This window comes from Chelonoidis abingdonii, chromosome 3 (genome assembly GCF_003597395.2).
Source record: "Chelonoidis abingdonii isolate Lonesome George chromosome 3, CheloAbing_2.0, whole genome shotgun sequence".
In the NCBI taxonomy this organism is placed as follows: Eukaryota; Metazoa; Chordata; order Testudines; family Testudinidae; genus Chelonoidis; species Chelonoidis abingdonii.
The window spans coordinates 16,241,612-16,266,953 of record NC_133771.1 but is presented as its reverse complement, the minus strand read 5'-3'; the positions used below and the strand labels follow the sequence as shown (position 1 = coordinate 16,266,953).

Genomic DNA, 25,342 nt, shown 5'->3' with positions numbered 1-25,342 from the left:
CCAACCCCTCTGCTCATTCCTGATGGACCCCCGGAACCTCTGCCCCATCCAACCACCTCTTCTCTCTGTCCTCTGACTGCCCCTGGAATCCCTACCCCTGACTGCCCCCCACCACCCACCCAACCCCTGCTCCTTCCTGACTGCCCCCCCCGGGACCTTTGCCCCACTCAGTCCCCCTCTTCCCTCCCCTTTGACCGCTCCAACACTAATCCACCCCCCCAACTCCCCTGCCCTCTATCCAACACCCCCTCCCTGCTCCCTGCCCTCTTACCGTGCTGCCTGGAGGTGGGGGCCAGGCCAAAGTCACTCAGCCAGGGCCGGGGTTGGGACCGGAGCCACTCAGCCGGGGTTGGGACTGGAGCCACTCAGCTGGGGCCAGGCCAGAGCTGGGGTACCCGCCTGGCCAAGATTGGGGCTGGGGGCCAGGCCACAGCCGTACCGCCTGGCGGGACGTGGTCAGGGCTGGGCCAGAGCCGCACCGGCCAGGAACGGGGTCAGGGGCCAGGCCGGAGCTGTGCGGCACCTGGCGCCCTCCTCGCACTCGCGCTCCCACCCCCCTGCCCCAGCTCACCTGCAGGAAGCCACTGCTTCCTTCTCAGCCCTCCCAGGCTTCCCGCGCAAACAGCTGATTCGCAGGAAGCCGGGGAGGGGGAGGAGAAGCAGGGGGAGGGTTCAGGGGAGGAGGCAAAGGCGGAGTGAGGTGAGCTGGGGCCAGGGGAAGGACAGGGAGCTGCTGGAGCTTTTGTTAAATTTAAAAGCCCTTTTCGAACCAGTTGTCCCTTGCGGGACAACTGGTTCAAAAAGGGCTTCTAAATTTAACAGCTGGTTCCCGCGAACCGGTGGGAACCAGCTCCAGCTCACCAGTGGGTACACCCCATCACAATGGTCCATTTCCCCTTAGCTATAGCTACTCCTTCAGGTGTCCGATAAATATTAGGTGGCGTCATTCCAATTGCTATTGTCTGAGCTTCCATTGTCTTCAAAAGTTCTGTATTCTGCCTACATGAAATTGCTTTTGGATGAAACTTGGGAAATAAAATCTCAGATGTGGAAAATAACTGGAACCCCACTTGATAATATATGATCCTGGTAAGTACTGAACACTTCCTACCACCATCAATAGGAACTAAGGATGTTCAGCATTCACCAGATTCACTCAGCACCTCACAGTCTCCTTTATAAAACATTCCCATCCCTCTCCCCTGAGTCCTTGTTCCACGAGACAGTGACTTTGTTGTATATTTCCATGTGCATTTGAATTTAGCACTAAGCACTGAAAGGCCAAATCCATCCCTATTGTAATTCTGTTGATGTTTTAATGCTGTGTTTTGATCGTTAAGGCCTGATCCAATGCTCACTAAAGTTATTGAGAGTTTTTCCTTTGCTTTCAATGGGCATTGGATTGGGCCCACAGAACAGACCAGCACTGAAATATTTGATAACTCCATATGGAAAGTTCCTATAGCATTTAATAGAAAATAACTAGGATTTAATATAAAATTATATCCCTGATATAGAATCCATAGGATGGTTCAAAGATTCATAGAAAGGAGCTTATGTTCTATTACATGCTGTTTGCCAGCCTCTCAGCTGGTCTCAGTCAGCATAGCTCCATAGAAATCAGTGGAGCTACATCAATTTACACCAGCTGAGGATTTAGGCCAATAGGTTTTTAGAGTAATTGCTATCAAGGTTTATTATATTTCTAAAGAAGCCCATTGGGTCTGTTCCTGTTGAATTCGATGGGCTTTTTCCATAAGGGAATTTCTCTCAATCATTTAAAAAGTTCTTCCAGTTACTTTATCTGAGTTTGGATGTTGGCTATTTTCCACTGGTTAGATCAAATGCATGGGATCGCTTCATTCCTGCTTGTCTTAGAATAAACAGTCTGATAAAAAGACACACAGAAAAGATTTTCCAGGTTGTTCTCATATTATAAACTTTTATTAAACAGAAGTTCTAGGTGAGGACTCTTTAAATTCTATGCCCTGCAGAGCAAAAGCATTGTCACTGAGATTTTAGTAGAACATTTCTATATCCATATCTTGAGAGTTTCTACATATTTTATTCCTGCATCTGTTTTCATTAAAAACCAGATGCTCCCAAGCTCCAGGAAAATCATCAAGCTGAAGCATTTATCTTCTAGTTAGCATGGAAACAATTATGCTAATTACTACTACTGTTCCGGCAGCTCCACCAACCATCATTCCAAGGAGATTCCCATGGACCAGTGCCACCTGGCATCTCTCACCTGTATAGAAGAAGCTGTTGCCTGAAGGACACCTGGGAATAAAAGACAACAAATGTAAAGGCTTGGCAGGTGTTTTCCTGCCCTGCAGGACCTTTGCAAGATCATCCATCTACATTCAGAACTCCTGAAAGAACTAAGGAGCCTGTCTGCTGTAGATTGAGGACTCTTTGGTTTGACAGAGGATGTTCCATCTAGACACAACCCTGAGCAGGGTCCATCCCATCCCAGAGCTGAGAAAGAGAGGGAACTCAAGGAGACTTTCCCCCCTGCTTCCCACAAGATGGCTGGGTTGCATGGGGCAGTTCCCAATAGAAGGGCTTGGACCAAGTCTCCCACATCATCCTCACTTCCTTTAGGGCAATTTACATCCCCTGGGAGCACCCACAGAGGGAGCAGTTTCTGCACTGCCCTGAGGACTGCTGAAAAGAGAATTCCCAAAGGCTGAGCAAACGAATACTGTGTTCCCATCACTGTGCCTGACAATGTGGAGGATTTGATATTAATGTCTGCAGTGGTGAACTGAGAGTTTTAGCTTCTCATGAGCTGAATGTTTATTAGATGCATCAGCTAGTGCATGAGAAATTGGCGGCTGGCAAAAAAGGGGCCCCTGGTACCTGCAGCTTGCTTTCCCTTTCACATTCACACAGACTCCATCATTGTGGCAAGGATTTGGATCACACGGGTCTCTCATGTAGGATGACCAGTCTTCAAGGGGGCCAGTGTCCAGGGCTGATCTCCTCTGCCTTTCAAGAATGAGGCCTTTGGTGATGGATTGGGCTGGTTTAATAGGGACTTCAGTCTTTTTGAGATAGGTTAGATCTTTTAAAAAGGAAATAAAGAGAGACACAGTGGGTAATAGCAACTGACATTTTTATACATCGTACTTTTCATCCCAAAGGATCTCAGCAATGGCATATTATCTCTCCTTGCCCCACGTAGGGAGCTCTCACTGGTATTGGAGGAAGCTCTGCATGTATAAAAAGAGGAGAACATGCCCTTGCTATATACATTGATATATATAGTATATAAATGCATACATACATTTCTATACATATACATACACGTACACATATACATATACATACATACACACATATATAGAACCTGTGCCCTTTGCATAGCCTGAAAATTCTCCAGTGCCTAATAAAGTGAAACTCCTCCTGCTTATGCCATCTTGGCATCCAAGTACTAGAACCCTGAAGTTTCCCCTTTTAGCTAGCCCTGTGTGAGGACATTACAGAGAAAGTTACCACAGAAGCCTTGCAATGAAGTCATTTGCCAAGTAATCTCAATTATTGGTGAAGTGATTCCTGTGTGTGTTAGTGATGGGTTCAGACTGCAAAATGTGGATCTGGATTTCAAAAATCTCAGGCTCTAAGGTTTTATATATACTATATAATAGACCAAACTCAACATCTTTAAAAATCTGTCCCAGCAAAATAGAAGTGGCTCAGAGATTGATGACAATCATTATTGGAATACCCATCTGAATTGACATTGAAAGAAGAACCTGTTTAGTTTGATTTAGTTGGAGTTGGCCCTGCTTTGAGCAGGGGGTTAGACTAGATGACTTCCTGAGGTCTCTTCCAACCCTAATCGTCTATGATTCTGTGAAGAGAAAGAAAAGATTCTGCACCTTTAAATTCTGCAAAAATAATGAGGTCATCATTTTTCAGGAAATTCCTCTGTCTCAGCTGTTTGTGAGAGATGAAATTACTCCACCCCCAGTCTAAGCTTCTGTTACAGTTGCATGAAGGGTCGAATGTTCCAACCACAGATGGTTTATCCCATATTGAAGTATCATTTTTATCTGCAAAATAATATGATTATGCATGACTTGGTTTTAATCAGCAAAAAGCCTAGAACCAAATGCTATTCAGCAAGAGATGTTAAAGCTTTACAAGGACTTTTTCTGCATTACTAAACTAGTGGTGAAGTCATGCCACAAAGTCAGATTTAGATTCTTAATACCTCTGTGAGAGTTTAGAGGTTCTGGATTTTATCAATCATTATTGTTCTGTGAAAAATCTTTGTTATTAAAAACATTAATATAGAAAAGATCATACTGAGAAAGGTATGGCAAGATGGGACTCAGCTCTTGGGGTTTTACTTTGACAAACTCTTTATTCTTCGTATTAATTTGTATTGCAATATCACACAGGAGTTCTAATCATGGACCAGGACCCCACTGTGCTGCCTCTTCCCCAAATAATTTATAATCTAAATATAAGGCAAGAGGCAATAGATGAAGACAGAAATATGGATGGGGGATTACTGGATATGCTTTGGATGATGATAACTTAGAACCCCCACAGATTTCCAACCACTTTACTCATTAAATAAACTGCTTTGGGTAACAATCTAAATGCAACCAAGCTGTCCGTATTCAAGGTCACCAAACCGCAAAATCTGCATGTTCAGTTGGTCAGGCGCATGACGGGAAGGTGATGCTCTTGTGGCGTTGCAATGTCACATTGTGACACACCACTCATCAGATCATGTCACTGGCTTGGAAGTGTTCTGACCTCCCTGAACCCATTCTAAGAACACAGACAGAATTCTGGGACTTGACTTCGTTTTGAAGAACTTTATATTTAGAATCAAACTCATATCTCTGGGCTCATTTGCTCCTATAATAATAAACAATAATTATTAATAAACACCTAACACTTATAGAGCACATTTTTATCCCAGGTGAGCTTGTATCACTAGTCTTATTTTACAGATAAGGAGCCTGAGGCACAAAAAAGGGAAGGGACTTGCCCAAGGTCACCCAACAAAGTAATAGAAGAGCTGGGAATGGAAACTAGGCCTCCTGACTCCAAGTCCCATGCCCTCTCCACTGGATCACACTCCCTCTCTCTTGTGTATGCTGTTTCAGTCATTTTCACGCAGAAGCCACTTACTCGGCAAAACCTGGCTCTTGTCTGTCGTGAAGCTCCTGCTCGAGGACATCCTGTTCCTGATGTCAGGGTGCTGGTCTAGCACCGTTATAATAGCTTGTCTGTTCTAGGCCATTGCAGAACATCATCATTCTCTCCACTGCACAAGTGAAAAGAAATGCGGGTGTAATTTGGAAAGTAGGAATTAGATGTGCCATGAGGATACAAAGTTATTCCATAACCATAGCCCTCAGGGCTATAAAACCGGGGACTACGCATCACAGAGCCTGAAACAGAAGTCTGGAGAATGCGGGTGAAGTTCCGAATGAGCCATACAGCACCAGGGCACGGTGTCTCAGTTAGGGTGACATCATCAATAAAAATTCCACCAGATGAGCTGTTGTGATTGCCCCTGAGTCCTTGGAAGACGTATCTGAACTTCTCTTGAACATTGAGGGTCACATGGGCAATTTTCCAATTGTGGTCGCTATCTCCTATGGGAAGAAACGAGAACCAAGGACACAATTAATAACAATACACCATAGGCTTGGTCTACATTACAGAGTTAGGTCAGCACAAGGTGGCTTACGTTCACCAATAACGTCAGTGTCTACACTAGAATGCTGCTTCCGCTGAAGTAAGTGGCCCACTATGCCAACATCATAACTCCACCTCCACAAGAGGTGTAGCACTTATGTTGATGTGGTAACGGCCCCACCCCTGCCCTATCACTGACCACCCAAATTGTCAGCCGCCTCCTCCCCCACCCTGGTGTGACAGCCTGAGCTGTCAGCCAGGCATGTGGCTCACCTGGTCCCCGGCTGACAGCTCGGGCTGTCAGCCCCAGAGCAGTGGGGCCCCCACCTGTGAGCCTGGCATCCACCTGACAGCTAGGGCTATCAGCGCTGGGGTGGGGGAGAGCCATTTGTGAGTCTGGCTGCCAGACTCCAGCTGTCAGTGTTCCACAATGCCCCACTTCAGTCAGTGGATGCTCCTGGTGAGGACACTCACCACTGACAGAAGGAGTAAATGTGGACATGAATTACAGTGGTGTCTGTACATTGACTTAAGTCAACTTAATTTTGTGGCATAGACAAGTCTTTAGTAGCACATTTGTTGTTATCCAACCACTTATTTAAATGCTTACTAAGACATGTGGATTTCCCCATAACCCTGAAGGGTGGAGATCTCAGGTTGTTATTATTACTATTAGACATTTATATTTTAGTATCACCAGAGGCCAGCTAGACCAGGAGCCCATTGTGCTAGATGCTGTACAAATATTTAGTAAATGGCAGTCTCTAACCCAAAGAGCTTACGCTTTTAAAGACAAAAGATATAAGAGGTCAATAAGACAAACAAAAGGCTCAGAGAGTCTGGCACCAGCTGTCCCAATATCACCCCGATTTTGCCATTTTCATCCTGAAAATCCCACCTGCAAGATATTCATAGATCCCCAAAACTCCCTGGATTTTGCTACCACAACAGAACCATTTCATGGTAGCTGAGTTTGTGCTGTTAAGCAAACCCACAAAAGTGGCAACTCTCATCAATGTTTGGTTTTCCATTTTTTTAAGTTGGTCTAAAGTAATCTCAAAATAAACCATCAGGTCCAAATCCTTCCTTCCTTGAGATGACTCAATGGCAGTCGTTAGAGTGACATAGGGGCTGAATGTTGCCCTTTTTTGTTGTAGGAGAGCCAGATTCTGATACCTTTACTCATACTGAATAGCACATGACTCCTTGAGAAGTCCAATTGATTTCTACATGTCAGGTGCATTGAAATCAGTGGGATTGCTCATGAAGTCAGGGATCATTTAGTATGACTGACATAGTATCAGAATCTGGACTACTAGGTCTCTGACTGTGTGGTGCATATTGAGACCATTTGTTGGCTACCCCTTCACCCTTCCCTATTATTCCAGGGTGACCCCAGGATGCTCGGCGTGTTCTCTGTTCAGACACAAGTTTAAAGTTTGAAGTCAAAGCACTTGTATTAAATGGTGCCACTTAAATTCAGTGACTCATTGGAACCACGTTCCGCTGGCAAGCAAAGAGGAGTTAATGAATTTTCTGCATGGAAAATGCTCTAGAAGCAAATTCAAGTGCAAGTTGTCAGGAATGAAAGCTCTTATTTGCATTAACAATGCCAGGGATCATTGCTCCTATTTGCATGAGCACAGTGATTAGTTACCCCTCACGGTACAAATGTAAATCTTTTTCAGGCCTGCTTTGCTCTTACCCAAAGCATTAAAATTGTGACCTATATTGCTTGGGACCACCCGAATTTCACCATTCAGGGCCTGTAAACAGCCTTCCACGTAGTAGGTATGTTGTGCTCAAATACCAAAATGCCTACCTGGATAGCAAGATGCTGACCTGATTGGTTTGGGAAAACTCCCATGTTTCTGAACCAATTTGTCTCATTTCTGAACACACTATGGTATCCCCTCACTCACTCCAATTTTTTGTAGTTGTCTAATATTTTCAAAAATACCTTGAAAGGTTTTGACTTTAACCAGTGTGTTAACAATTCCGGTGCCATTGTCCTTTCTAACCCAGATGACAAGCTTGTCCAAGGGGCTTCCGGAGATCTTATAGAAAAACTGGAGACACAGCTGAGTTCTCTTTGGGTAAAGGATCCGGGATTCTAGGAGAGCCATATCTTCTGCCTGGCCACAGCTAGTGTTGAAGTACATGGAAGAACCAGCATCTACAGAGAAAGTGAGCATCAGTTATTGCCTCCTCTTAATCTTTCTGCCTGCTGCATATGACTTGTGGTGGAATAAATGTATGTGCAGTGCAGAAGAAACAACTGCATGTATAGTTAGTGGTGCTTTTCTTAAGCCTCACAGCACCACTGTCTTTTTAGGTATTGTCTCATATCCCCATGTTACCAACAGGGAAACTGAAGCACGGGAAGGCTACACAGAAGACCCAGGAATAGTATCCTGGGCTTGACCCCAGTCTCTCTCTAGCCACTAGACTGTACTGTCACACAGCCAAAGTCCTTTTAGTTACACCTGTGAAATAAAAAATGGGGATGTGACATTCTGGGGATCACACAGACAGGAAAGAGGTTCTGTCACTGCCTGCCTTGTAACTTTGGGTGCCTTAGTGCCATGCTACTGTAGCTCAGAGCTCCGACACCAGCAGCCAGCCTTCAAGCATAAAGGGCTTCCACCCACCTAGTTACTCCTTTTAGGGTGACCCCAACAGCCCTTCTGCGTCCAAGTCTCCCCATGTCTATCTCCTGAGTTCTTAACTACCAGACACTTGGACTTTTCCTTTTGGGATCATCATCCCAGAAGGAGTACAACCTGCCCCCAGTCAGCAGAAAACTGCTTAAGGTAAAAAAAAAGTGTATTTAATAGAAAAATCAGATTCAAAGATGAAATCATAAGGAAAAGCAAACACATATGAGTAACACAGAAATTAACCATACAGATGCAACCTCAGACTTTACACTTTAATATTAGCTAAATCCCCTTCTCTAACACAAGATACCTACTGCCACTGAACAGTTTCCCAGCATGCCCTCTGTCCTAGAAGGGATCCAGTGTTTAAGAAACAGCACCCTGCTTAGATGCTGGCCCTCAGTTTCTGGATAGCCTGCACTTCAAACTCCTTCCCTTTTAACTCAATGGGTTTGCAGTTTTTTTCCTCTTTCTTTCAGGCTATGGGAATTCATGGTTACAGAGAGTAGGGAAACTCCCTCCTGCCTTAGTTCACCAACCATTATCTTTCCCTGGGTTGCATAATGCCAGGTGCTTGGAGTTTGTTTCATGTAAACAGCTAGCCTGGAAGGTGCCCTACCTGCCTGCCTGGTGGGAGGTAACACTGCAGTTGCACCTTTGTTACAAGTACAATGTTCTACACATATCTCCACACATACATTCATAGCCATAACCATCTGAAGAAGTGGGGTTTTACCCACAAAAGCTTATGTCCAAATAAATCTGTTAGTCTTTAAGGTGCCACCGGACTCCTCACTGATCTCCTAATGACCACCAAGTTTGGGACATCACATGCTTTCATGAAAGACCGTACTTAATCTACAGCTCTACTCTGTAACATTGTGTAGAACCTGTAGATTCAATTGCTTATCCCTTGGTGTTCAGACCCCCTGTTCTCTCCTGGGGGTGCCTGGACTTTGATTATCACAGGAGGGGAAAGAATTCAAAGAAAGCCTGCAGGATGTTCTACTGGTGACCTTTGGATTACTTCCAAGTATCATTTCCCATTCCTAGTTAAAATTGTATCTGATCCTGTGTAACCATTCCTGAGAGAGTGTGAATCTCCATGTCTTCTTCACTTTAGTGGCTGGTCCACGTAAGAGGATAAGAATGTGCCACCACAGCCAGCAAATGGAATTACTCCTTTAGCTCAAATGATAGTGGCTCATGCTAAGAGTCATTATACCTGTACTTCTTATTTAGGCAAAATTCCCACTGAAGTCACATTTTCCCAAAGTGTGAGGGAGTTCTGCCTGACTAAGCAGTGGCAAATCAGGCCCTTAGCTGTCAAACAAGCCTTTGGGAATTTCTCTTTACTTTAATTTGTGAGCAAATGCTTCCAGGACTGACGCTGCCGGGCTCTGTCACTGGCTCATACTAGGGACTGACCTTGCATTTTTGTGATTCTACCTAATCTGAAAAACAGAAAACTGAGGATTTTGTGTAAAATTATCATTAAACACTTGAATAGAAGGACCTTAAAATCATATGTTGTTTGATTCTTTAGGAAATCAAATATTGATTTAAGACTGTTCCAGTCCCAACATACCTCATTCTTCATTTATGTTTCAAAGGTAACAGTTACCAGAGATTTGTATGCAACTCTTCACTCTTATGTTGTGCTAAAATCATTGTTAATCAAACGGTGGCAGGCATGGCAGGTCACATTCCAGCATATATTTATTATACCTCTGATTAAACAATAATACATGTTCTTTGTCCTCTTCTATATTGCTGAGCTGGTTTGGAGAATATAGTGTATGTTGCAAAAAGATTCTGATTTGGCACTGGTAATATCGGCACCTTTGTTCCTCATTATCGAAAGAAAGCACATTGCCAAGGGGCTGTGAAAAGGGAAAAGGGTGCTAGCGTGGCCAGAGTCATAACAAACAAGCCTTCCTTAGAACGGTATCCTCAAAGATAGTTCTTTTCCTGGCTTTGAAGTACCTTTCAGTTTGATCAGCTGCCAAGATTTTCCAAGTGTGACTGCAATGTTAGCATCTCTCCGAAGCGGTCTTTAAAACACAGCTGTTACCCTCGCTAAGGCATGAACCAAGTGACCTTTGGGGTCCCTAAGTTTTAGTCAGGTACATATTTATTTTTTATTTTACCTTTGCAGCGTCCGAGGAGCGTGTGGTCTTCTTCTCCTGCGAGGCTGCTCTTCTTATGGACCCAGTTCTGCGTCATCTCTGGTGCCCTGAATCATGCCACAGATATTGGCAAACTCAAAAGCACACTGGTCCAAAAGGGTGTGAGTGGAAGCTGGAAGAACATGCATATAGTTAAAGCCAAAGACGCCTCTAGTAAATAAAATGTGTTTTAAGGAAGACTGGGATAATGCTGTTCAAATTGTTTTTCCCTTCTGTATGCTTTTCCTGATGGATAAATTTCTGTGCAACACATCATACAGCACATATACAATCCTGCAACCTTTACCCTCCCTGAGTACTCAAAATGATTCCATAGACAGCTATTACACAACTTCTTGGTTCCTGAAGGTAGCAAATAAAATCAGCTGTCCCTGACGGATGTCCAACCTGACAATTGGCTGATTTCTTGGAGCTGTCACAACCGAGGTGACCCTCAAGCAAGAATCTGAAGGAGGAGAAAGTTAATTCATTGAGGGGGATCCCTGAATAAGCACAGCATGGAAGGAAGTATAGAATTGGATGAGTTTAAGTCTTTCATTCACTTACTGGACTGCTTCAAAAGAAGTAATGGCTAGCAGAGACCTACAGAGGGATTTGGATGGGGAAAATAACCTGCTCCACACATCACCCATCCCCATTAGCACTGCAGTAAGGTAAACTGAGGACAAGTTTTCTATAGTTCCTCCCAGTCTGGATCTCTCGTCTCTTTATTTATTTATTTAGACATAAAAATTAAGGGGGAGAAAAGAAATCCTGTTAAAGCCCCAAAACACAGCAAACTTGACAATGGCTCAGTGTGGACTTACTGCAGTTGTACATGCGATTCCGTCTTTCTAAGTCAACGGTGCTGAAATCCAAGCGCTGCCCAATAATGTCATTAAATGCTGGTATCTTCGCAGTGATTGTTGGGACACCCTCGTTTTTGTTAAATGATAATGGCTCGTAATGCATTACTGATTCATAATCGTAAGGGGTGTTCAGGTCAGAGATTAACATGTTGTCGTACTTCACAAAGTTGTGAGATTGGCCTGGTGAAAGAACAAATGAGTGAGTCATTCTTAAAATGGTCAGAATCCTTCCCAAGGCAAAAATGTCCCTGGGATGGACATACTAAAGCTCAAAAGTTACAATATATTAATGCAGAACGGAATCAATATGGTGGCTTCAAAGACAAATACCATATGGTTAGAATTAGAATCTTACATTATTGGTTTATGAAGCAATTTTGACAACAAAGTCCTCTTATTTTAGATCCCCGTTTTCATTTCACGTGTCTTCTGCTAGTGCACATTTAAATAACTGCCAGCTGTAGCTTTTGAGTGCTACCACTCGTGAAGGCAAATGATCGAATTTTCATGCATGAAATATATTTGTGCTTGACTGTCACTCATCTTGTACCTATAGCGCGTAAGAGCCAACTTCTGCCGTAACTCACTTATGTAAACTAGTTCAATGAGAGCAGAGTCTGAACTTGTGCACGTGCCTGCATGTGCTAGTAACAGTGCTCAGAAATGGTGCACGTATATATAAGGCCACATTTTGAAAAAGTGGTTCTGAATGTTTTTTCCTTTTCTGAAGGTCCTCAGACATCTCCTTGTTTCAGTCTCATTTGCTTCCTTTCTCTGCCTCCTTTATGACTCACATTACAGTTTGTCTTCTTCTAGCCATGGCCTCAATCCTGCAAAGTATGAAACTCTCTGGGTCTAATCCAGCAAAGCATGCATGTAATTGCTCAATTTTACTCATGTGAGTGAATCTATTGACCTCAGTGGGACTACTCACACACTTAAAAGTTAAGTCCAAGAATAAGTGCTTTGCAAGAATTGGGACCAGATTGCTCAGCACCTTGCAGGATTAAGCCCTAAGGAATGATGAACAGGCTTCATTCTGGAGCCTTTAATTACTGAGGCAAATGTTTGCCTGGGTATTCGGCTCACTGTAGAACAACCAGGGGTATTTCTCCTCAGTAGGGAGATGCATGCAACATGCATCCTTAGCGTGTAGAGTGCTCCCAGTCTCCGCTGGCGTGCCAGACAAAAGCCATCTTCCATTTAGAGCTGAGTGAAAATGCAGTTTTTCCACACTAGATATTGTAACATTTGCTGCAATTTTATCCATTTTCAATTCCCTATGACACTAAAATGGCAATTTGGCTGCAGAAGCACATGAAATTGTAACATTTCCATTGTTTTCCTGTAAATAATGTTGCTATAAAAAAAGGAAAGACCTATTTTTACAAGGAAAAATGGCCCCTATTTAGTGCAAATAATTCACAGAAGGGACCAGTTTCAAGCTTGCAGAGTCTAAGAGAAAGAGAGAAAAAATTAATGTTTCAAATTATACCGTGAATGTTTTGGCTGCTTCTCACTGCTATTAAAATTCTCATTCTCCTCAATTAGAAATAGCATGTGGTTGCACTGAATGAACCATTGTTACTAAATAGCCTCAGTTGTACTATTTCCCAGTGAAGCTTATTGGGGTAGCAGCTACATGCTCAACACAACGGTCTGGGACTCAGAGCTGAGGATTGTTTGGAAGTTTATGTTTATTTCCTTTTAGAGATTTGAATTGAGACTTTGGGTATGGCTACACTTGCAGCAGTACAGCGCTGGGAGTTAAACCTGTCTTCGTACAGCTTAGTAGGGAAAGCGCTGCAGTCTGTCCACACTGCCAGCTGCCAGTGCACTGTCCTGGCCACACTTGCAGTTGTACTGGGAGCGGTGCATTATGGGAAGCTATCCCAGCATTCAAGTGGCAGCAACGTGCTTTTCAAAAGGGTGGAGTGTGACAGGGAGTGTGGGAAAGAGAGTGGGTTTTTGGGGGTGCTGAGAGTGTGTCAGTACGCTGCCTTGTAAGTTCCAACCCCCCTCCCTCCTCCACCCCTCTCTTACTCACTGAAGCAAACAGCAGCTGTGTGTTTTTTTTCTCATAGACCAGATAAGCAGCCGCTTGTGGAAGTGGACCCCAACCCCCTCACCCCACACCACCCCGCCCCGCCTCTCTCTTCAAGCAAACACTAGCTGTGTGCATTCCAAAGGGAGCTCCCCTGCCTGCCTCTCACTTATTCAAAGCAAACAGTAGCTGTGTTTGGTTTTTTGATAAGCAGTCCCCAAAACACAGCTTTGAAAGGGCACTTCCCCATCCAGAGTTCACAACAAAACAAAGAGAGGAAGCTTCAGTTAAAAGGATTATGGGGAGTTTCCGGAGGCCAATCACTGCATAATAACATTACTCCCTGTTTACACTGGAGCACCAGCATCTCAGCCACTCCGCAACAGCTGTTATTCCTCTCTGGGAGGTGGAGTACCAGCAGCACTGTAGCCAAGGAGGCACAGCGCTGTACGTGCCTTGCCAGTGTGGATGGGGAGTGAGGCACAGTGCTGTGGGTGGCTTTATTGCACTGTAACTCTCAAGTGTAGCCAAGGCCTTTGACTGGATTAATTATCAGAAAGGATGTAACTCCTCCCAGTGTAGCACTATAGCTTTTTACAGGTCAGAGGAAGCTATCCACGCAGAAGATCCATTATAACTTTCAGATGAAGATCTCTTCTAAAAAGAGCACTGCACTAGCTGCCAATAAAAGAAGCAGCTGGCAGGTTGTACAGATCCAGCCTTTGCTGACACCTATTGCCAGTGATTCATAGTCAGAGATGATCCAGTCTTTATGCAAATACAAGATATGAGGAAGGCATGTGGACAGGGCCAGCTCTAATATTTTTGCCGCCTCAAACAAAAAAAAAAAAAGTTGCCCGGACTGTGCTGTCCCAAGAATGGACGGAATGCCGCCCCTTAGCATGAGCCCCCCAGACACATGCTTCCTCCGCTGGTGCCTGAAGCTGGCCCTGCATGTGTAACCTTCCACTGTGTCCTTCATACAGTGCCCAGCTGGAGTTGCAGTCTCTCAACTCCCCTAAGAAACTTGAAGAGGTGTTTTCCTTCAGTAAGGCCTGCAGGATTTATTTCAGTGGGAAGTGGGATCTATAGTTTGTAATGACACCTGCAGAAGATTGTACCTGCAGTAAAGTTACGCTAACAAGCACTTGCTATATTTTTTCCTGTTTTGGATTAGGCAGGAGAATGTTATAATGCTCCCAGTCAATTCCAATTTTATTAGATGTGTCATATTGAGTTGAGGTCAGGCAGAGAGGGGTGTTATTGATCATATGAAAAGAATAAAGAAAACTGATGACTGGATGGCTCCAGGGATCAAGAAGGCTGATATGTTTAATGCTTATTTTGCTTCAATCTTCACTAAAAAGGTTAATGGTGATCCGATAATCAACACAATTAATATTGCCAAAAAGAGGGAAGGAATGCAAGCCAAATTAGGGAAAGAACAGGTTAAAGACTATTCAGCTAAACTGAAGTATTCAAGTAAGCAGGGACTGATGAAACTCATCCTAAGGTACTTAAGGAACTAACTGAAGCAATCTCAGAAGCATTAGCCATTATCTTCAAGAGCTCATGAAGGATGGGTGAGGTCACAGAGGACTGGAGAAGGGCAAACATAGCATTTGTCTTTAAAAAGGGGAACAAAGAAGACCCAGGAAATTATAGATTAGTCAGCCTAACTTCGATACCTGGCAAGATACTGGAACAAATTATTAATCAATAAATTTGTAAGTGCCTGAAGAAGAATAGAATTATAAGGAATAGCCAGCATGGATTTTTCAAAAATAAATCATGCCAAATCAACCTAATTTCCTTTTGTCACAGGGTTACTGGCCTAGTGGATAGGGGGAAGCAGTAGCTATGACATCTCTTGATTTAATTAGATTTTTGACATAATCCCACATGACATTCTCATAAGCAAAACAGGGAAATGTGGTCTAGATTAAATTAGCATAAAATGAGCACACAACCAGTTGAAGACCATAGTCGAAGAGTAGCTATCCCTGGTGTGCTGTCAGACTGAGAGGGCATATCTAGTGGGGTCCCACAGGATTCAGTCCTGAGTGCTATACTATTCAATATTTCCTTTAATGATTAGATAATGGAGTGGAGAGTATGCTTATAAAATTTGTGGCTGACACTGAGATGGGAGGGGTTGCACACACTTTGAAGGACAGGATTAGAATTTAAAATGACCTTGACAAATTGGAGATTTGGTTTGAACTCAACAAGATGAAGTTCAATAAAGATAAGTGCAAAGTACTATACTTAGGAAGGAAAATTCAAGGTAATTGTTATGCACATGCACAAAATGGTGGCTAGGTGTCAGTACTGCTGAAAAGGCCCTGGGGGTTATAGTGGATCACAAATTGCTTTGAGCAGGGGGTTGGACTAGATGACCTCCTGAGGTCTCTTCCAGCCCTAATCTTCTGTGATTCTATGAATGAGAGTCAGTGTAATGCAGTTGCCAAAAAGGCTAATATCATTCTGGGGTGTATTAACAGGACCGTCATATGTAAGACAAGGGAAGTAACTGTCCTGCTCTACGTGGCACTGGTGAGGCCTCAGGCAGAGTAGTGTCCAGTTCTGAGTGCCACACTTTAGGAAAGATGTGGATAAATTGGAAAAGTTCAGAGGAGAGCAACAAAAATGATAAAAGGTTTAGAGAACCTGACCTATGAGGAAAGATTAAAAGAACTGGGCATGTTTACTCTTGAGAAAAGAAGACTAAGGTGCAAACCTAGTAACAATCTTCAAATATGTTAAGGGCTGTTATAAAAAGGACGGTGATCAGTTGTTCTCCTTGTTCACTAAAGGTAGGACAAGAAGCAATGGGCTTAATCTGCACCAAGAAACATTTAGGTTAGATATTAGGAAAAACTTTAAGTTCTGGAATAGGCCTCCAAGGAAGGCTGTGGAATTGCCATCATTGGCAGTGTTTAAGAACAGGTTGAACAAACACCTGCCAGGGATGGTCTAGGACTTGGTCCTGCCTCAGCATGGGGGACTGCATCAAAGAATTTCTCAAGGTCCCTTCCAGCCCTACCTTTCTATGCTTCTATTGGTAATGGGTTGTGGAGCCTTTCAACATATCTGAAAAATGGGGATAATTATACTTTCTGGTCTGTCTTTTCTATTGCAAGGATCAGAGACTGTTTCTTACTATGTGTTTGTTCAGCATCTAGCACAGTGGAACCCCAAACTCAGCTGAGGCATGTAGGCCCTGTATTTAATATTAATTAATTATTATTATTATATTTTACTGCTGGTTCAAATCCAGCCCAAGTTAATAGCAACTGAAAATTATTGCCATCTGATGACTGTTTGGTGACCTAAGTGAGGCAAGTTGTTCTTAGTTCAGTTTAATGGTGAAAAACATGGTGTGTAAAGCCCCCCATCAACAGTTGGCTGCCCCAGTCATGCTGGCAGTCCCAACACAGATGTTAAAGAAGGAATGGGCATGGACGTTCAACTCCTTTCTCGCTTCTAGAGACCTTTCTGCCACCATCCGGGTCAGACACATGTTGGGGCAGCGCTGAGTGAGCATGCATACACTACTGTTACCTGTTCCATACAAAATGACAGCTATTCAGCTTGGAGGACAGAAGAGAGTATTTTTACCATCAGTTAATTAGATAACTGAATTATTCTGGTACATTTTCTTTCGGTTTGTCTTGCATTTATTTAGTGCTTGTGAAAGGTGGTGGGTGGATAGCCCTGGTGATTGAAATCATATATACCATGCAACAACTCTGCAAGCTTCCCTATACAGTCCCACCAACGTACCTCAACACCGAGCAAAAAGAACCACCACTAAGAGTAAAAGAGTGGCTCACGATCTTGGTGCTGAGACTAGCAATAAGGATGCCAGTCCTTTGTTACATGGTCACATGGGACAGGTTTTTGTTGGACCTCAATTCTTCCATTCTTCTACTTATGTGTGCATTCTCCTTTCCTTACTATAATTTATATCACATGAACGTCTAGCACTAGGACCACAATGTGCTAAGTACTGTATAACTCCATAGTAAAACACTGCCCCAACCCCAAAGAGCTTCTCATTCAAAAAGAGAATGCAGAGAAATAGGGAGAGGGAAAGCAGAGGTGAAGTGACTTGCTTAAGGGCTCCTGACATCTAGGCCAGTCCCCTATTCACTAGGCAATGCTGCCTCTCTGATCTGTGTTATCCTCAGGAAAAAAAGCAGAGCGGAGATAAAATGATGTCAAACTACCTACTACATCTAAATGTGCACAAGTTTCAGCTTTTAGAGATGTCCAATGCTGCACCCTCAACTCTCATCTGGCTCTAAAATTCCATGTCAGGAGGCTTTAAAACCTAGTGTACTAGTGAGAAAAATAATGTATTTTCTGTCTCAGTAATTCCTAAAATCTGTATTGCCATTTAAAGCTGACCTGGAAGAATTTCATCCCACCAGATGTTCACGTAATCATCCCGGTCTGTCCTTGACTGTTCATGATAAAATCCCATTGCATGTAAGAGCTCATGTTCTACAATAGCTTTATGGTCACACCACTGCCCAATGGAAAGGTTTTGTCCAGTCTGTCGGTCACCCACCATGGACCAGCACCTGAGAAAGAGAGAGAGATTGCATAGTCATATAACTTTAGAAGTGTAGGACTGCAGGGCACCTCAAGAGGTCATCTAGTCCAGTCCCTTAACTACTGTGATAGTTAGGAAGTTTTTCATAATGTCCAACCTAAACTACTCTTTCTACAATTTAAGTCCATTGCTTCTTGTCCTATACCCAGAGGTTAAGAACAACAATTTTTCACTCTCCTCCTCGTAACAAACTTCTATGTACTTGAAAACTGGTATCGTATTCCGCTACAGTCTTCTACATCTGAGGGTGCTAAAGGAGTTGGCGGATGTGATTGCAGACGGGGCAGTGAGTTATATGGGCCTGTGGTGTCTATGTTCCAGCAATATTCAGGGCACAGGGACCCGGCTTCACCAGCTTTCAAGGCCAGGTCCTCCTCCCTGTGGCCTGCTGTCCCCATGCACCTCCTCCAAGCATCCCTGCCTGTGCCCTGGGCAGCAGACAGCTGCCCCCTGTAGCTCCGCGCTGTGCTCTGCCAACTACCAGCATCAACTGCCGCCACAGGGTCCTAGTACCCCCCACCACTAGTGCCAGGACAGATTGACCCAGGTTTATCCTGCCTCCCACTGGTCAAGGGGTAGCCCGTTCTCCACCCCCAGTGAGGCTACTGCGAGGGGCGGTAGCAGGGGAGGAGGTGTACAAGTTATGGCAGCCCCCTTCCCCTGCACCCACCATAAGGGAAGCAAGGGGGCTTCCTGGACCCGAGAGGGGCTCTAGAAGCACATGCAGTGACAGTGGTGTGAGGTGAGTGTGATGCCAGCGGGGGAGAGGACTGCAGGGAGTCTCTGGCCCCTCTCCAGCTGACGGCAGCCTGCCTGCAGCCCAAACTCCTCCTCCCCAGCCCTGTCCCACCCCAGAACCTGCAGCCCCAGCCAAAGCCCTTTGCTAAAAAAAACTTCAGGACCAGACTTCAAAGAGAAACTGTTGAGCTTCAGTTCATCTGCAAATTTGACACCATCAGCTCAGGATTAAACAAAGACTGCATGGCTTGCCAACTACAAAAGCAGTTTCTCCTCCCTTGGTTTTCACACCTCAACTGAGAGAAGAGGGCCTCATCCTCCCTGATTGAACTAACCTCGTTATCTCCAGCCTGATTCTTGCTTGCATATATACACATACATACATATATACATACACACACACATATATACACACACACACATACACATACACAAACAGACATACATACTGTGATACAGCATGGCCAGAGGGCAGCAGGAGACTGTTAGCAGGGAGACTTATTCCCTGCAAGGGGAAGAAGGTTTCCTATAGATTAACTAGAGCACCTGAAGCCAATTAGAGCACCTGAAGCCAGAAGCCAGTTAGAGCACCAGCAGTCAGTTATGTGATAAAAACCCCTGCTTCAGTCAGACAGTGTGGGAGTTGGAGCAGGAAGGTTTGGTTGGAGCAGAGAGCAGTTTGAAGGAGTTGGAGAAGAGAACAATTTTGAAGAGAGATAAAAGGAAAGTTTGGAGGAGAGCTCCAGTGGGCTGAGAAATCCAAAAGAAACCCTAGGTAAGGGGCACCTGGTTTGTGTAGAAGGAGGGCAAGAAGCCCCTTCACAAGCTGAAGGGCAGGAGAGGGAAGTAGCCCAGGGAAGGAACCGCTAGTTCAAATGGTTCACCACAAACCTCAGGGTCCCTGGGTTGGGACCTGGAGAAGACGGCAGGCCCAGGTCCCTCCCTCTTCGCTCCCCTCCTCAAGGTCACCAAAGAAGAAGACATTTTGATTAAGAGACACCGGATAATCCCATAAGAGAACCCAAACAACAATTCAAAGTTGAATTCTTTAACCAGGTGCTAGACTGTGCAATACGGTCAGCTGAAGAATGTTTCATGCAGCTCCAGGAACACAGCAGTATATTTGGTACATTGTATGATATTCCAAAACTCCTCACTATACCTGAAGAAGACCTACACCAGCAATGCAGGGCACTAGAGACAGTGTTGACATGCGCGATATTGATGCGAGTGATTTAGGTGATGAACTGAAAGCCCTTTCAAGATACATTTCAGCAGGATCAACTCCAAAGCCTGTTCTGGAATATATGTGCACAAATAAGATGACCACCCTCTTTCCAAATGCTTTTGTTGCTCTGCGCATACTTCTAACAATTCCTGTAAACGTTGCCAGTGGAGAACGCAGCTTCTCCAAGCTGAAGTTAATAAAAACACATCTATGTTCCACAATGACACAGGAGAGGCTGGTCGGCCTTGCAACCATCTCAACAGAGCATGAGCTGGCCCAGACGGTGGACCTTCAGAAAGCAGTTCAAATCTTTGCAACCAAGAAGGCACGGAAAGCACCACTTTGATTATTCAAACAGATAAAAATGCCACTCTTTACTATGCAGACAAGTAAAGTTACATTTGCTGTTCAGGAGTTTGAAGGTTAAGTGTTACTTAACATTTTTGAACAAGGCATTTTAAGTTGTTAGTTCTCCTTTATTGGGGTAGATTGCAGAGCAGTACCACGAGAGGAGAAGAACAGGAAGAAGGCAGAATTGAGACCTTTCAAAGTTTTGGCCCAAGGGGGTATGGGGGTGTCATTTGAACTCCCCACCTCCGTTGCCAAAACGACACCCTGAGAATAGGGCTGCGTCCTTGACCACCTTGGCTGCTACCCATCGATGGACCTATCCTCCATGAACGTATCTAATTCTTTTTTGAACCCAGTTATGCTTTTGGCCTCCACAACGTCCCCTGGCCATGAGATCCACAGGTTGACTGTGTGCTGTGTGAAGAAGTACTTCCTTTTGTTTGAAATTATCCTCAAGTTACCCCTAGTTCTTATGCTATGTAAAGGTGTAATTGATGCTCTCCTATTCACTTTCTCCACACCATTCATGATTGTATAGGCCTCTATCATCCCCCCCCCCCCACACACACACACACCCCTTAGTTGTCTCCTTCCTAAGATGAACAGTCTGAATCTTTTTAATCTCTCCTCTTATGGTCTCATCTTGGGTGCCATTTTGCAATGAAACACTTGGCCAGATTGGAATATACATACAGACACCACCCTCAACAGTGAAGACTGAACCTTCCACCTCTTGTGATAAAGAAGAATTTGTCACTAGAGGGATTTAGGATGAGAAACACTTAGAAATCTTATGAGAGAGTATATAATACACTGGCCTAGTTTTGGACACCATATTTACCTCTAATGTTATAGCAGCACAATGTGCTGGGATCTGAGCTATTAACTTCAGTTTCTTGCACCTGGGCCAGCAGGAGTTTTGCAGAGGCAACATGCTCAGCATCTAAGCATCTAAGTGTTGCCACTTTATGTCATTCACTGGTGACTTCTCTGGATGACTCAGAACGGGCCCTGATGGGATCCAGAAAGAATATCTTCAGTCTGGAGGATAAATGAGCCAAGGCAGAGTGGAGGACAGGGGAAAATAGAATAATCTTTATGACTCTGAAAAGGCCTTTAAGAAACCCTGAGAAAAAAGAAACATACATAAGTGATACACTTGATAAGATTCTTATCTTTTTCTAGTTATTGCCTTTGTACTCAAGATCTGGGGATAGTTTATACACAGGAAATAAAAACTGCGTTTCAATAACTTGAGCTTTCATGGCATCTTTTCTTCCAAAGATTTCAAAGCCCGAATTCTGCCTCCCAACACGCCTGCAAAATAGGTAAAGAGTGTGCAGAGGGACCACTTTGCCCACCACTGAAATGGAAACACCTCTTGGGAAGAAGGTGGTGGCTGTTTAAGGGTATGCAGCAAATCTACACAAAGAAAATTAAACAAGAATTTAGGAGGTCTTCATAATACTTGCCCATTAGATTTTTGAAATCGTATATAGGAGCTCTCTCCTTCGTATGGCTTGAAATCCACACAAGACTTAAGACGGAACATTTCAAACACTTCAAGTATGACTCCCTTGGCATTCAGATCTGGAAAATATATTTCAAAAAGTACCTTTAATATATTGTAGATCACTTGTTTGTGGAGATAAGCTATATGCTGTACATGCATTATGCTATATCGCAGTGTAGCGATGAACAACTCACCGCTGTGGCACCTCCTGTTGGTCATCCTGGGAATTAGCTCTGTTTCCAGCTCCGGAGTGCCCTCTGCAGGGTGGTCCCCTGCCTGTCACTGGCCTCCATGTCCCTCTCGGACCCCCGTGTCCCTTCTCTAGGGTTCTGCCCCCTGCAGTATCCCCCCAGTCTCTGGGTCTCCCCTCCCAGGGGAACCCCCAACCCTCTATCCCGACTCACCTCAGTCTATGGCTACTGCCAGTCACCATCTAGCCCCTGCTCACTGGGGCAGACTGCAATGTACAAGCCATTCATCATTGGCAAAGGGGGGGTTTGGATCTGCTGCCTTTGCCTACTCTGGGCTGCACCTCTGCAACCCCAATACCCTTCCTGACCTTTAGCAAGGCCTGCAGCCTGGGGGTTTTCCAGACTGGTGCTCCCAAGCTCCTCTCACCTTCCCCCAGCCCTGCTACACTCCAGGTACCTTGCTCAGTTCCCCAGCAGCGAGGCCTGTCTCTCTCAACAGTCAGAGAGAGACTCTTTGAACTCCTGGCTCACAGCCTTTTATAAGACCAGCTGTGGCCTGAATGGGGTGTGGCCCCAGCTGAGGCTGTTTCCCCAATCAGCCTAGCCTTTAACTCGCAGCCCCAGCCCTTTTCCAGGGCTGGCTGTAACTAGGGTGACCAGATGAGATGAAGAAAATATCGGGACACATATGGCGGGGATGTCCGCCGGCAGAGCAAAATATAGGGACAAATTGATTAGTCGAGACATGGGACAACCACCCAAATATCGGTACGGTCCTGGTTTTATCGGAACGTCTGGTCGCTCTAGCTGTAACCCTTTCAGGCTCGGAGCAGGTGACCACCCTGCTACACGCAGTAAGACACAAACACTTTAAATTACATTTTTGGCTATATCTTTGTGATGCCGTGGAATTTGATCTTAGTGTAATTGGTGGGCCTGCTTATTTATGTATTTTGAAAAGCTTTGGATGGAATATTGTCATTTCTGTTGGGTCAGATTCTGGTATCCTGTCAACTCCAGTGAGACCAGGATTTGGCCCTAAAACTTGAAGAGTAAAATATAGTCTGCTTTACCTAGGTCATCACCCAGAATATAGGGAATAGGGAACTTCCATCTGTAGATCTCATTTCTCAGTGCATTACGGTCATTCTGTTGAAAACAGAAGGAAAGATTAATCCCTCCTGGAATAGGGAAGAGGGTTAATAGTATTGCAAATATGACGAGTACGAATTATATCCATGCATTTACAAAATATTTACTGGCAGTAAGATATCCCCCTGAAAGATATCAGGCCAGCAGCTGCAAAGCAATTTAGGAATAGATTATTTAAATTAAATCTCAAATTTTATATCCTGAAAAATGCTGAGTTTATGGAACTATGGAAGTTTGAAGGCCACAAGTTGACATTTATGGATAATTATTAAGGGCCTGTTTCTAGTTTCACTGAAGTAATGGATCTGTCTCTAAATTAACAGCAGATGCTGTTATCTAATTCGACAGGTTACTAAAAAGCACGTTATGAGAGGTTTACTCTGCCTTATGGCTGTCTATGCTCCAATGTCTTTGCCTCACTATAATCATAGCTTCATAGATTTTAAGTTTAGAGGAAACTATTCTAATTATTCTAATCATCAAGTCTGACCTCCTGTATAACACAGGCCATAGGATTTCAGCCCATGATTCTTGCCTCAAGCCGATAACTTGTGTCTGAGTTAGGGCATCTCTTTTAGAAAGAGATCCAGTTCTGACATAAAGTCTTTAAGTGATGGAGAATCCACTATATCCTTAGGTAAGCCACTCCAATGATAAGAATAGAATAGAATATGCATATATATATTTATCAATATATTTGTATATGCAACAATATATATTTTATTTATATATCAAAATCAGATTACAAAAAAATAGAAAATTAAATGAGATGGGTTTATTTTGTTGTGTGTTTTTCCATGTAATTTCTATACAGTTCAGACAGAAACACAGTAAAGCCACTAAATTACTGCCCACTCTCTAGAACCAGCTGTTATGGCGGGGGTGTGTGTGCGCTAACTGGCTTCTAAAGCCATTCCTAATTGGAACCCCATTCTGGGCCATACCGTCAATTGGAATAGTATCATTCACTTCAACGTAAATTCCCCTCAGCTGTAGACCTGGCCCAATAGCCCTCAGTGTTGAGGAGTGAAAGGCTCTCACCCTAGTGGATGTTCATTAATATCACAGAATTACCACACAGGTCTGTATGACCTGTGGTTTTCATCCAGGAGAAGCCCAAAGCTTGGACAGCAGGATTGCTGCAGAGCTAAGATTCAGGAATACTGGTGTTGCAGGAGGATGTTCAGTCCCAGTCTGCCTTCACTATGTTTGTTTATGATATGACTGCCTGCCCTGCCTGAGCATATCACCCAGTTTTTCAAAAAAAAAATGACCAAAAAAAAAATTAAAAGCTTCTAAATATTAGAAGGCTGCACCAGCATTTTGCTTACAACCATCTCAAAAAGACTACATGGGAATTAGAAATGCAACCCACCTAAATTTATTGCTGGAATGTCCTCCCTCAATTCACCAGCATCAGCATCACGTGCTATAAGAAAAGCAAATAAAGAAGAAAAACATTATGCATCCCCCGCTTCACCCACAGAAAATAAAAGAAAATATCTCAACACTAGAAATAGTTTACTGAGTCCTTACCATCTCCCTTTGGAGGGTGTATAACCTGAAAGAAGTAAAATACATGTTGTACAAGATGTATAACATGCTGAAAGAGAAGATCTGGCAATACAAGAGTTAGACTTACCGAGAATGTAGTGCAATAGGCAAAACATAATATGAGAGACAGGCATGGGAAGAAGTAACTGGAAACCATTCTTGCAGTGAAGAGAGAAAACAGGGTATTTACAATTCACAACGCTTACAATTTATAGAGCAGTTCCTTGAACTTTGCACTTAGCATCGTGAAAGAAACTTTGAACCCATCATTTTTACCAGGAGAGTTATTATTAAAATAGTAAGTATTTTTTCAGTTGCATGAGATATCATTATCATTGTTTACCTAAGTCCATTTGCAAGAACATGTAATTGAGCAGCCTGATATCTTTCTGTCTTCATTTCAAAAGCTGAAGGGCCAGACCCTGACCTCAAGTACTACTTCCAGGTCTGAATTTGGCCCAGAGATTAAGGAAGTTATTTCCATTGCGGACAGGGCCAACTCTAGGCACCAGCAAACCAAGAACGCGCTTGGGGCGGCACGACTCCAAAGGCGGCATTGCGGCATTCCAGGGGTGGCATTTTT

General features: G+C 43.9%; 1 protein-coding gene across 1 annotated transcript; it reads right to left on the bottom strand.

The window, feature by feature from the left end:
- Nucleotides 1–2,053: 2,053 nt before the first annotated feature.
- MEP1A (meprin A subunit alpha) lies at nucleotides 2,054–24,916 on the bottom strand. The gene is given in 17 exon segments (XM_032777619.2): nucleotides 2,054–2,283; nucleotides 2,866–3,070; nucleotides 3,888–4,061; nucleotides 5,158–5,262; nucleotides 5,265–5,627; nucleotides 7,631–7,846; nucleotides 10,481–10,544; nucleotides 10,546–10,631; nucleotides 11,326–11,547; nucleotides 17,825–18,000; nucleotides 21,822–21,939; nucleotides 23,127–23,202; nucleotides 23,313–23,341; nucleotides 23,344–23,352; nucleotides 24,581–24,634; nucleotides 24,742–24,766; nucleotides 24,848–24,916. Coding segments are annotated over 17 exon segments (2,139 nt in total). The 3' UTR covers nucleotides 2,054–2,135.
- Nucleotides 24,917–25,342: the final 426 nt, after the last annotated feature.